Raw genomic sequence first — 14,060 nt, forward strand, 5'->3', positions numbered from 1 at the left:
CTCTTAGTCGTTAAAACTTATTTAGTGACAGATTCAATAGACCACTAGGTCATTGGAATCTACTAACCACATTTTTATTTTTTTAGAGGTTAATGGAAACGAAAAAATCTACATGATATAAATCTCTTGTTGCGAGTCGGAGATGGGAGCAATGTGTCGGTAGAAGCTTAATATTCAATAGTTATATATTAGGTTATGATAACCAAAATGCATATAATTAATTTTTCTAATATTTCATTTTAAAAAAGAATCACTTTCTTTAAAATAGTGGGTTAATTTAAAAGATCTAAAAAAACATGAAGATTTTAAGATATGAATAAATTTAATATCTAATTTTTATTCTTAATTATTTAAGATGATAAATCTGTATGAAAATTTTTACCATTCTAACAACCCTAACGAAACCGCGCTAATCGCTGCGTCATTTCAATGTTTCTGGCCCCTCTTCATTCCTTGTTTAATTAACATGTCGTTGGGTAAATATCAAACTCAATAGCAGTTTGGTACTGATGGTGTTCGGTTTTATGATTTTCTGTTACTATACTTCAATAAATATCAAAAAGAACTGTAAATTGTGGGACTGACTTTATTAAATGATCCAATCTCTCTTTGGTGGAACGAACACCTTTGATACCTTCAAGCATGAAGATAATATATAAACATTGGATTCAGTGTATATTCTGCTCTGATTTCGTGTGAATGACATTTTTTATTTTTTGCTTTGATTTTTTTTCGTGAAATCTGCAGGTTACTTGATTTCCCAAAGCAAATCCCTGAAAGATGCACTGGGGCTAGAGGGATCCCACCTTCTGCCCACCACTAGGCATCAATTATGAGATTCTCACATCTAATCCCTTAGATGTTGTGCCTATCAACGACCTAACAAGCGTACACCTCCCTTCAATTAGTCCAATCTATCCATTTTTAATCCCTATTTTATTTCATGGAATTCAGATTTTCAACAGGAATTTAATGAGACGGCAAGACTAAAGACGGCAAGACTAAATGCTCCAACATTCAACCCCTTCTGAGTCCAACTGTAAAGGGTTTCCAATTGAGTAAGTGGGGGTACAAGGGTCCCACCCCCATGGCCCCCAAGATGGTCCTACTAAGGAGGGGCTTGTCTGCTGTTGGCCACCCCGTTGGGTAGCACAGGGAAGGACGATTACAGTATTTTTGGTTCAATGGATCATCCATTATCTAACGTAGGGTTGACATCAATTTATGCCCCCAAAGCCTTTACCCCATCTCAAAAGCCACAAAATTTCACAAATTATCCTTAGGTTTCTCAGGAAACTTCAAGATCAGCAAAGATGCCCTGTCTTGGGGCAGGCATCGATCGAGCCAAGACAGACCCCAGGTCTCGATCTTTACTGGACAGTGGTCGAACCTACACGGGGACTGGGTCTTAATCCACCATGTGATCTTGCCCACTACAATACGGATATCACCATTCTAGTGAGAACACAATGGCAGTTTCAAACTTTCAGCTGCGGCCCGTTATTATAAGATATTATCTGCAAAGTTTCAAAGACGTAGGTAAGGGTAAAGTTGAAGGAAACTATGATAGCGATACATATATCCTATTCCTTTTAGCTTTGCCCTTTACCTTCATTTTCTGTATTCTGTTGTTCATACAGAAACTTTTTGTAACATATTGAAAGGCGTATAATCTAGTGTTTGACTAAATTAATGTTTGAGTGTAAATAATAAATGGAGTAGCAATGATGAGTGAGAGGGGCGCAAGTGGGCACAGGCTAAGCACGTGGGTGCTGCCTTTCTCATTGCACGCTGGCATGGCATGGTCATAAGACTCATTGGCAAAATCCCCTTCAACCCTCATGCCTTCAATCCATATATTCTTTTCGATGTAAAAAAAAAAGAGAGTTAAATATATATTATACACAAGAAAAGAAGGGGAAAACAAAAAAGAGAGCATAATTTTCATATAAGTTCTGGTTGAATTTTTCGGATTGGCAGGGTTTCAAAATCGTTAGATATTCAGTTTGTTGTCCAAAGACTATGCTTTTTTTGACTGCGTAGAGTTGAACTCAACATTTGAGTAAGTCACTGAGAGAGTTGCTATGGTGCTTTTTTTTTTTTTACTACTATGCAATACTTGATCTTTGATAGGATTGCAATGGCTTTGATTCTTTGTTTTGCATATCAAAATCAGATGCAGTATGGGATTTGACTGAAAGCTCTCGGGGACTTCTTTATTTTGGATTATTTGAAGTTCTGGACTTTTGTCACTATTGTGTTCTGCATAAAACACACAGAGAGAGAGAGAGAGAGAGAGAGTATTATACTCACAACAAAAACACTAGTTACTCCTTTCTTCTTGGATGTCCTCTTCCAGTATAATTGCATAACAGTTTATTTGTTTTATTAGCTTTCTGAAGTATAAGGTCTTTTCCTTTGGGTGGTTTCTAGTTGTTTGCTTAGTTGGGAAATTCTCGTACAGGAACTGGGTGGTCTTGTCTGTTGGGTTGTCTGGAGAACTTCTTTTGATTGCTGTTGGAGAAGAAGCTTTTTATGACTTTCGGTGCACCTAAAGACAGGGTTCTATCATTTCATCATGTTAAGGTGAATACAAAGGGCCAAGGAACAAAGAAATAAACAATAACAAAATTCAGACATGAAGTTTATGAAACTCGGATCTCGGCCTGACACCTTCTACACTGCCGAGTCTGTAAGGTATGAACCGATTAAAGATAGATGTAAGTTTCGATTTTCTTGGGGAAGATATCATGAAAGTTCTTTTGTTGATGCAGGACTGTTTCTTCCGAAGTCTCTAGTGACCTTATAATTGAAGTAAAAGGATGTAAATATCTGCTTCACAAGGTAAAATTATTTCTCGATGTAGGTTAAATTGAATTATTGGATTTTTTTTATTATATACAAATTCGTTTTACTTTGCAGTTTCCTCTGTTGTCAAAGTGTTTGAGGTTGCAAAGAATATGCTGTGAATCCCCTGAAACATCACAACACCAAATAATCCAATTACCTGATTTCCCTGGTGGAATCGAGGCGTTCGAGCTTTGTGCTAAGTTCTGTTATGGTATCACAATCACTCTCAGTGCGTATAACATTGTAGCTGCACAATGTGCAGCCGAGTATTTGCAGATGACTGAAGATGTTGAGAAGGGGAACTTGATTTACAAGCTCGAAATTTTCTTCAACTCCTGCATCTTACAAGGGTGGAGAGACTCTATCGTGACATTACAAAGCACCAAAGCGTTTCCCTTATGGTCTGAAGACCTTGGAATTACGAGCAGATGCATTGAATCAATTGCATCAAAAGTTTTAACACACCCTTCAAAGGTGAGCTTGTCGCATAGTCATTCGAGAAGGGTTAGGGATGATATATCTTGTAATGGAGCCGAGAGCCAGCGGCATAAATCGACAACCAAAGGTTGGTGGGCTGAGGACATGGCTGAGTTAGGTATAGACCTCTATTGGAGAGCCATGATAGCTATTAAATCTGGTGGGAAAATACCCTCTAATCTCATTGGACAAGCATTGCAAATATATGCATCTCGATGGCTGCCAAACATTTCACGACAAGTGAAGGCTAACCAAGGAGCTACATCGGACTCGGATTCAGAGTCAACTGGCGAGATTTCTTCAAAGCACCGGCTGCTGTTGGAATCAATAGTGAGCTTACTCCCATCAGATAAAGGCGATGTTTCTTGCAGTTTTCTGCTTAAGCTCTTGAAAGCTGCCAACATTCTTAATGCTTCATCTTCTTCAAAGATGGAACTGGCTAGAAGAGTAGCGCTTCAGTTAGAGGAGGCAAGAGTTAGTGATCTGTTAATACCCTCTCTATCATACTCGAGCGACACCCTTTATGACGTTGACATTGTCCTCACCATATTGGAAGAATTCATGTTACAAGGACAGAGTCCTCCAACCAGCCCTCCCAGATCTCGGCTGGGGTTTGAAAGGAGAAGAAGGTCCCGTTCGGCTGAGAATATTGATTTCGAGTTTCAAGAAAGTAGGAGGTCTTCTTCAGCATCACACAGTTCCAAACTAAAAGTTGCCAAAATCATGGATGGCTATCTTCAAGAGATTGCCAGAGACATAAACTTACCTCTGTCCAAATTCATTGCAATAGCTGAGAAAATTCCGGATTTCTCACGACTTGACCACGATGATCTCTACCGAGCTATTGACATTTATCTCAAGGTAAATAAAAACTGGTTTCTTGGCCTCATTTTTCAGTAGTTCTTATCATTGTTCTTGATTTACAAGTGCTTATTGTACTTGTGATTTTGTATATGCAGGCACACCCGGACCTAAACAAGAGCGAAAGGAAAAAGTTGTGTCGCATTCTTGACTGCAAAAAGCTCTCTGTTGAGGCCTGCATGCATGCTGCACAAAATGAAAAACTTCCTCTTAGAGTGGTGGTACAAGTTCTCTTCTTTGAGCAAGCTCGAGCTGCTATGGCGGGGGGCAAAGTAGCTGAGCTCCCTAGCAACATCAAGGCACTTTTAGCTGCGCACAACATTGATCCATCGAGACCTCCTGGGACCTTAAGCACTACTACTAGCATTCGAGGTGATGATCAATGGAGCGTCTCAGGCCTTAAATCACCCAAGTCTAGAACTTCGACACTAAGGATGAAGCTTGCTGAAGATGATTTCGATGAGTATGATATGAATCCGGATGGATTGGGAAGATCTTCTAAGTTCAAGGCTTTCTGTGCTTTACCTACGGGACCTAAAAAAATGTTCAGTAAGTTGTTGTCAATCAATAGGAGTGGCAGTGAAAAGAACTGAGTGGTTTTTGTTGATTTCCATGTCGGGGATGGTAAATTTTAAGGGTAATGTATACTCTTTCTTTTGAGTAACGCCTTGTTATTTTAGCTTAGAATGTCAACAAAGATTTCGGGCTTAACCTAGTTGATTAATGCAGAAAATTTTAAAAACTTACATCCTACAATTTTAATTTGGACTGGAAATTCTAGTTGTAATCTTCTGCAGCAGTGAAAGGATGCAGCGCTGTTCTCATTGTCTTACAATATTCGAATATCTTTATTCCCAAATTATGTAAACTGTGCGTTGGCAATTTGGTATCTAACTATATAAGATTCAGATTTATAGTTTATTGAAATTCTTTGTGGATGATAAAATGAGAGAACTGACAAATTAAAAGAAACAAAATCTGCATGGCTTTGCTGTTCACATGGATGAAATGCTTCTCTTTTCGTATTATTATTGGCCTACTAAAATACGTTAGTTTTGTAAACTTCTTCAGTGAAATGTCTCAAGTTCCTTGCGCTTTTTCCCCCAACTAAAAAGTTTATTTACCAAAAATAATAATATTATATAGGTGAAGGCTAGTTGATAGGCGGCATTACTCTTGGTATATTCAACCGGGCTAAATACGAGTCTAGCACATATGTACGTATATTTAGTGGTGCCTATGACATAGACAGCACTAGGGGTGCCCTTCCCATAGGCAACACCAATTGGCCTATTTAACAGAACCTCTGTGCTAAGATTTGAAGTGGTTCTGTGCTAAGATTTGAAGTAAAATTTGAAGATTCAAGAGTAGCAAAAGATTTTTTTTTTTAGAAAAAGAGTAAATAAAGAAGAAAAAAGTTCACAAAAAGTTGGTAGATATAAAATTAATTTTTTTACAATAATTTTTTTGTTGTTCGAAATTGTATTGAGAATTTTTATTTCTTTTTTAATAGATTTAGTACTGAAGATGGATAATCAATTTTTCTTATGTGTTTATTTCAATGGAGTAATTTTGACAACAATAGTTGGATGTATATTTGAATGTCGCCAACAAATAGCAATAAGATTTAATAAAAATGCCTCGGTTGATGATATGAAGGAAATGATTAGTGCAAAAATTGTTAGACGTTATGGGAGAAGGATCTCGAAACTTTTCTACAAGTTTTCAATTTCAACAAATCCCATCAAATTCACTGAGATGAAACTTGTAGATGATGAAGACGTGAAGACAATGGTCACTCCTTATTGTGGGAATTAGAACGGCTAAAATGCACCAATTCAATTATTTATTGAGTTAGCTAATGTAGAGCCAGCTGAAGATCCCATCCCATTAGGTGAAAAACATAGAGCTCAAGAGCTGTGTATAGTGGTTCCGGTATCATACATTGATAGTCAATCGACTGTATATGGGACCGACATCGATCTTAGTACTGCACCCGAGACTGATACGGTTGGTGATGATGGATACGTTAGTAGTGATCCTTTTGATCACGAGGTCGATAGTGATAGTGATCCTGATGTGGATGAGGTCCTAAATGATATTGACAACTAAGTCGTGAATGACGATAAAAATGTTAACGTGTCTTTAGTCGGGAACCAGATTCGACGTATTGTGATACACAATAATCTTGGGGCACACATATCGCTTATAGACTCTAATGCAGCGCATGTAGCCGAGTTCTCGGAGTACCCTGATCTACTAGCTGCTCACTGGCTGGTCGTAAATTCCGATCCTGAGGAGTTGTTTGTGGGCCAGAAATTTGAAAGCAAGGAAAAGTACGTATTTTCCATTAAGCGATATAGCATGAATGTGTCAGTGGACTCCAAAGTCATCATGTCTAAATTGACATTATATATTGGGGAGTGTTGAGGTCGACAGAAGGCTGCAATTGGGAGGTACAAGCTGCATTTATCCAGAAGTCACAGATGTGGGAGATACGAAAATTTGTTGGGTCTCACACATGCACTTCAGCACATATAACAGAAGATCACCGGAAACCTGATTCCAAAACTATCTGCACATGCATCATGCCAATGGTGAAGAACATTCTGAAAATTAAAGTTTCGATACTGATTGCCAAAATGCAAGCACAATTCCAATATCGAGTATTATACAGAAAAAGTATGGATAGCTAAATAGATGGCAATGGAGTAGTTGTACGGAGATTGGGATATGTCGTACAATGAGCTACAGTGGTGGATAGCCATTATGCGGGAGTACATGCTACGGACTATAATTGAGTTGGAGACACAACCATATTACGGTCCGGATGGCCAACTACAACTGAAAAGAAATGTAATAGCCCAAAATTTGGTCTAGTTGGAATAGAGGTTTCGGGACCACAAAATCCGAGAGAGAAATAATTATTTTATGATTATTTTGAGGTCTATGATATGATTGCATGATTGTGTGAAAATTTTGTGAAGAAATTCTATGCATAAAGTGCTCAATTTGAAGTTAGGGACTAAATTGAATAAGTTGCAAAACTTGCATTCTAGAAGTTTCTAGTATGAAATTGCTTTGAAATATTAATTAGAAGGTCTTAAATAGAAATTTGACTAATTTCTAAGTGATGGAAAAAAATTGGACATGGATGGAATTTTTGAAAGTTTAGTAAGGAAGGGCATTTTGGTCATTTGGTAATTAAAAGAAATAAAAAGGGAAAATAAAGCCAAAATTGACTCATCTTTTTCATGGAGGCCGAAATTAGCATGGGGGAAACCATGGCTAGGGTTTTCAAGCTTTCCAAGCTCAATAGTAAGTCCGTTATAACCCCGTTTTTCAAGTTCTTTACGTTTTTGGAATCCTGGTAATTTGATTAAGCTTATTCTAGCAATAATTTAAGCTAGGGTTCATATTTGGAAAAATACTCATAGGTGAAATGTGTTTATTTTGCTGTTTTATGATAGAATATGAGGTTTTAAATTATGTTAGACAAGAATATGAGGTTTTAAATTATGTTAGACAACTTGTGCTACTCGGTTTTGAGTGAAAACGAGTAAAAGGGCTTAATCGGTAAAAATACCTAATAGTCATAAGTATATGTTAGAGTGAGAATTTGATGTTTCCATAGAAGGGAAAAGTTATCAGCATGTCATAAAACATAAGAATAAGGGATGAAGTTTAATTCCCGAGCCTAGGGGCAAAAGTGTAAATATGCAAAAGTTTAGGGGCAAAATTGTAATTTTTCAAAAGTTTGAGTTAAGGACTGTTTTGAATAGTAAATTAATCAAATAAGTAAAATATGATGTTTTAGATCCCGAAAAATGAGATTTGAACCTAGAATGAGAGAAAAATCGAAAATTGGGAAAGTTGGTAAAATGATCATTTTAGTATTGAGATAAGTTCATATGTATAATAAGCATTAATTTATGCATGTTTCAATGTAAAATTGATATATTTATTATAATTTCCGAGGTGTTGAAAGTATGTAAGTTGGTATGATAATAATACATCAATAATGCTGTAAATTTGAAAGTTAAATTTAGTGAATTAATTGAGTTATGTTAAATTAAATGATTATGGTGCCAAGTTTATGAATTGATTTAAAAATATGTCTATGGTACATGAAGTGCATTTAATTATCATACATAAATGTGATTTCTATGATTATGGATATTATGGGAAATTGTAAGTTCATATGATTTTTAATAAGGCAATGTGTAATTTAATGTTATTGCCTCGATATTAAATGAGATGTAAGTTTATATGTAAGTAATACATCAATATTACTTGTATTATGATATTTTATAATAATATTGGAAATATGTTTGTGGATAATTACTTGATTGGTGAAATTGTTGGAAAAGAGAGAGAAATCCCGGTTGAACCTTCGGAAAGATTGGATGATACAGATAGTATGTAGCTAGGTCACATGTATGGTGCTGAGTGCACATCATGTGTACAAGAGAGCTACAAGACATTATGATGTAGCTAGGTCGCATGGGTGATACTATGTGTACACCATGTAGACAAGAGAGCTACGGGATATATGTAGCTAGGTCGTATGCGTGGTTCCAGGTGAAGGACACCATGTAGACAAGAGAGCTACGAGATAAATTGGCTAGGTCACATGGGTGGTACTGAGTGTTCACCATGTGTACAAGAGAGCCGAACTATATGATGGGTGGAGCTATGTGCTGAAACCACCAAGTATCGAGGATTGATCCGAAGTGTTCAACGGGAGACTCTATGTACTGCTTTGTGAGTTTTGTGATGAATAAGTGCAGGAACTTGGTTATGTGAATGATGTGTTCATTAAGTGACCAGGATGTGGTAAGGTTATAAACAAGTAAGTTATACATGAGGATGATTTTATGGTGACCTTGTGATCATGGGCCTATACTTGTGATGTATGAAATGTGGTGAAAATGATTTGTGATATGTATGTTAAAATGAGGTTAATACAAAGAAAGTGTGAAAGAGTGAATTAGCAATAAAACTGTTTTGGACAGTAGCAGTGACGTGATTTTGAAAACTCACCAAAAATAGTAAAAATTGAATCAGAGACTGAATGAGATATCAAATTAAATCTTAATGAGTCTATTTTCATATAAAAGAAATAGATAAAGAAAAGAATTCTATATTTTGAGATATTTATGTTTTTGTGAGACTGGTTCAGAATGATTACGTGATCCCCTGTTCTGATTTTGGAAAATCACAAAATTTTGGATAAAAATAATTATAGGCTTAAAATTATTTTTTAAAATCCCTAATGAGTCTATTTTCAAGATAAATCAACAAGAACATTATCTGAGTTCTGTACTATGAGATAATTAATTTTTAGTGAAGAGAGGTCAGAACTGTTAGAATGTGAAATAGGAGAAATTTTAATGAATAAACTATACTAATTGGCTAAACCAAAAATTATGAAAAGTTTATGGTGGAAAGATATGTGAGTCTAGTTTTAGTGGAAATTTACGGATCTTAATTTGGAGCTCTGTAGCTCGAATTATAAATAAGTAAGTGACTATGACTCGTGTGAATAGTTTGATGTGAGCATTTATTAGTAAATTGTGAAATCGTACTTACAAGAATGCTATATACATTAAGGATGTGGAATGGAGAGGAGGAGGAGGAAAATAAATATATGTGGAATACATGGAAACTATGGTATATGAAATATTGATATAATAAAATAAATGATATGTGTTTATAAGAAAACAGAAAGAGAATGATATGTATCATGACATGTATATATATATATATATGACTAGTCTCAATGTAATGCTTGTAGGGTATGGAGTTGAATTAAAATGTTTTAGGCAAACATGTTATTTGCGCATCTGAATTGTGGTATTTTATAAAGATATGATCTAGTTTTAAATATGAATGCTTGATGATTAAGCTGAAGATATTTGGTAAGATGATAATCTTGGTATAAATGTATAAGTTGTACTATAATAAACAAGGTAAAATGAGTATGAGAGACACATGTATGATGATATACAAATGCTATGTTTGTGGTTTAATTGAGAATATTTAATCATAAATGAATACCATGTTATATGCTTTTGATTTTGTATAAGTGTGTAAGAGATTAAGGTTGACCAAAGCTTGGAAAATAGCCTAGGTATATTCCACACAGGCAGAGACACGACCATGTGTCTCAGCCGTGTATGGAACACGACTTTGGGAAACGGGCATGTGGAGCCTTAAAGCATGAAATTTTCAAGATTTTTGTAAGTTCTCGGTTTAGTCCCGAACCCTTTCTAAAGTATGTTTTGGGCTTCGTAGACTCAAATAAGGGACTATGTGTAAGTGAATGAACATTTTGAAATATGAATAAAATTTTATGGCCCGTATTCTAGTTTAATGTTTGTATGTTTGTCCGGTAACGCCTCGTACCTTATCCCGGCCTCGGGTACGGGTAAGGGGTGTTACAAGAAAAATTTTCCACCATGTTTAATCCATGCGTCCGAGTATTTCCCCACTGCAAGCCATTTGTGTAGGTAGATGGGACCAGACTATACGACAAATATACGCAAATCATACTTATTGGAGTTGCTCAATACAGGAATAAGAACGTACTCCCGATAGCGTTTACAATTGTGGACAAGGAGAACATGGAATCATAGGAATTCTTCCATAGGAACCTACGGAGGTATGTTGTTAGTGACAATAATATCTGTATCATTTCCAATAGAGGAAAGGGAATAATTGCCACCATTAGGCGTTCTGGTATACCATGGAGATTCGTTTACTACATCAGACACATCATGAGTAACTTCCACTAAGAGTATAAAAATACAGATTGGTAGAGACAAGTTGCGAAAATGGGTAAAAGATGACATTATCTTTTCAATATATGTGTTAATGTTTTAATTCGAGACTGTAACTTATCTTTTCTTAATATATACACATCGTACAAGCTAGAGCTATACCTTTTCCGACAAAGGATAACTAAACTTGAGAGTGACATAGAAGGTGAAACGAACACACTTTTCTGACAGTGGTTAGGTACCATGAGCCATGAAAATGGGCTCAAAGTTTTGACGACGGGTGTTGATATAGTTATATGACCACCAACTTAGCAGAGGGGTTAACTCCGTGTTGAGGAAAACATGACATCTTCCGATTTTATTTGTGTTCTTAGCTACGTTCTACAGGCTGGCTACCTTGATGTCAAAAATGGGGTAGCAACAAGTCAACTAGATAGAGGCAAGACACGTGTTTGTTGAATATGTTAGCGATGCAATAATTGTGAACCATAGGAGGGTGAGGTTGATGAATGTAAAAATACATTCACGACATTTTGAAACATTTCGAGTTACGGAGACCATCGGTCGTCGAATTGGAATTCCACCTAGGTCCTATGAAGTTGATCTCTGAAACAGACGGTATGATTACAGGAGGTTCCAAACACTTCATTATCCTTGTGCGTATGTCATGGAAACCTATGCTCGTGCCTCCTCAATATTGAACAGTTTATCGATGAGGTGTACACTTTCAAGCGCACGTTACGTGTTCAAGAGAACGGGTTCCCTATCCTGTTTGACCTGTCTACATGGGAGGTGCCTCCGACGACTTTAGAGCTTGTCCTAGAGAAAGGGTTGCATAGGAATCCAAAAGGTCGTCTACAATCAACCAGAATCCATAATGAAATGGACCTTAAGGAAAAAATGATGGGAAGCTTTGTGGCGTATGCAAATTAGCTATGCATAATCAGAGTAAATGCCTACAACGAACATACCATATTGGACACTTATCGCAATCGAGTAGGAATTGAGCTAATGTACTCCAATGTATATAATTTATATTACAAAGTTTGATCCAAGTTTGTTCCAATGAAACTAATTGAAATGCAAAAGTTTGTTTCAAGTTTGTTCTAATTAATCTAATTTAAAGTACAAAGTTGGTTCCAAGTTTGTTACAATGAATCTAATTTAAATTACAAAGTTGGTTCCAAGTTTGGTGCAATGAACACAACTTGTTTCCTTTCCCCCTTAGAACATTCGGCCAAGAGAAATGAAAAAAGATGGACACTTTTTTTTGTTTTCTTTCTTACATTCACGGCAATGGGGAGGGGGAGAAACAATCACACACATTCTTTCTTTTTTTCCATTTCTTTATTACCCATACTCCTTATTTTATTGTTCCTAACATACATCACTAACATAACATGTTTGTGACATGTTTCCACTCATAGCATGGCCGGCCACTATGCCTTAATTTGGGTAAATTGACATGCAAACCCATCATTTTCACAATATGCATTAATAGGCCACTTTGCATTTGCCTAGCACATTTCTAAATTTTCTCACATAAGTCCTATTTGATAAAATTCACTTACAATTAACAAAATTCAAACATGAAATTTTCACACATGCACATGTACATATAATGAGCATCAATTATGACGGTTAATTATTTTTATGACTCGGTTTAGTGGTCCCGAAACCACTTCCCGACTAGGGTCAAATTAGGGGTGTCACAACTCTTCCCCCCTTTAGGGATTTTCGTCCCCGAAAATTTCTACCGATGCATAGTTTAGGATAACGTCCTCTTATTGAATTATATTCATATAAACATTAGCTCATCGGTGGCAATTGTAATTCATTATTGATTTCGCATCGATCTATAAAATCATTTTCTTATCTTAAAACAAATACATAAACATTTCTACAAGTATGCACATATATCTCATTTTCTTGATTTCATAAGTAATAATCACTTAATTTATCATCTTAAATATACCTGTTGAATCATTCGAAATCATTACGGATACTCATTAAGCACATATAGCTCTTACAATGCCATATCCTAGATATGGTCTTACATATTCTCACATATCGAGCCGATGCCATGTCCCAGACATGGTCTTACACACTATCTCAAATCAATGCCTTCGTCCCAGACGAGGTCTTACATGAATTCCACTTCACACACTTAGTGCCCACTGACCGATCTCGCACTCATAGTGCTCGGTTAAAGGAATTCGCACACACACAGTGCCTCTAATCATTCACACACATAGTGCTCTTATTCATTCGTTATTACACATTGAAATGACTTAACCAAGTCTATAAACATCATGTATGTACACTTGTAAACATATCATCTCATTTAAATTTGAATCCGTATAGTAATGAACACTTAAACTTTGCTTAAATTACCGGCACGAAGCCTACTAGGCACGAAGGCCCGAATACACGTCACCAGCATGATTGCTCTTCGGGACCTAGCCCGGATATAACACCAGCACGAATGCTCTTCGGGGTTTAGCACGGATATATCACTAGCACGAATGCTCTTCGGAACTTAGTCTGGATACATCACTAGCATGAATGCTCTTCGGGATTTAGCCCGGATATATCACTAGCACGAATGCTCTTCGGGACTTAGCCCGGATATATCACTAGCACGAATGCTCTTCGGGACTTAGCCCGGATATATCACTCTCAATTCTCTTGTACATATACACATATAGCAATACACATTAGCATATCATTTACATTACTTGAATACAAACACAACATGCTTATCGACCATTCAACTTCCAGTTCTATAGCCACATACAAAAATCACATTTATAGTCATAACACTCTTTCAAAATTGCATCACTTATACCCTTATAATTCAATCCAAATCGAAATTCAAATACGAGTACATGATACGTACCTGATCAACTTAATAATTTAGGCATATCTAAGTGAAGTTATATCGCAAATTCTCATAGTCAGAAGCTTGCTACAGCTCGATCGGGATCAAGATTCATTACAATACAGCAAACACATTTTAATAGCCAAAAATCATCACACTATCATTTTATCACTTTATGGCATGTATAAATACACTCACGCGTGCTACGT

The 14,060-nt window shown here is 36.3% G+C and overlaps 1 protein-coding gene across 6 annotated transcripts; it reads left to right on the plus strand.

Annotated features, from left to right (window-relative positions):
* The first annotated feature begins 528 nt into the window (after positions 1-528).
* LOC107886594 (BTB/POZ domain-containing protein At1g67900) lies at positions 529-5,102 on the plus strand. 6 transcript variants are annotated; one of them, XM_016810607.2, is made up of 6 exons: positions 1,544-2,062; positions 2,177-2,358; positions 2,465-2,697; positions 2,775-2,844; positions 2,923-4,188; positions 4,287-5,102. In XM_016810607.2, the coding sequence occupies exons 3-6, from the start codon at positions 2,639-2,641 to the stop codon at positions 4,779-4,781; spliced, it is 1,890 nt and encodes a 629-aa protein (XP_016666096.2). In that variant the 5' UTR covers positions 1,544-2,062; positions 2,177-2,358; positions 2,465-2,638; the 3' UTR covers positions 4,782-5,102. The 6 variants fall into 6 exon arrangements, with proteins under 6 accessions (XP_016666101.2, XP_040962664.1, XP_016666099.2 ...); XM_016810609.2 differs by having other exon boundaries at positions 2,177-2,326; XM_016810612.2 differs by lacking the exons at positions 1,544-2,062; positions 2,177-2,358 and adding an exon at positions 529-1,539.
* Positions 5,103-14,060: the final 8,958 nt, after the last annotated feature.

The sequence above is a fragment of the Gossypium hirsutum genome, chromosome A01, assembly GCF_007990345.1.
Source record: "Gossypium hirsutum isolate 1008001.06 chromosome A01, Gossypium_hirsutum_v2.1, whole genome shotgun sequence".
NCBI classification, from domain to species: Eukaryota; Viridiplantae; Streptophyta; class Magnoliopsida; order Malvales; family Malvaceae; genus Gossypium; species Gossypium hirsutum.

Coding starts and splice junctions, on each gene's coding strand:
- LOC107886594 (XM_016810612.2), top strand. CDS start 2,639: ATGAAGTTTATGAAACTCGGATCTCGGCCTGACACCTTCTACACTGCC. Junction 2,845..2,922: donor GTAAATATCTGCTTCACAAG/GTAAAATTATTT, acceptor TTTACTTTGCAG/TTTCCTCTGTTGTCAAAGTG. Junction 4,189..4,286: donor CTATTGACATTTATCTCAAG/GTAAATAAAAAC, acceptor TTGTATATGCAG/GCACACCCGGACCTAAACAA.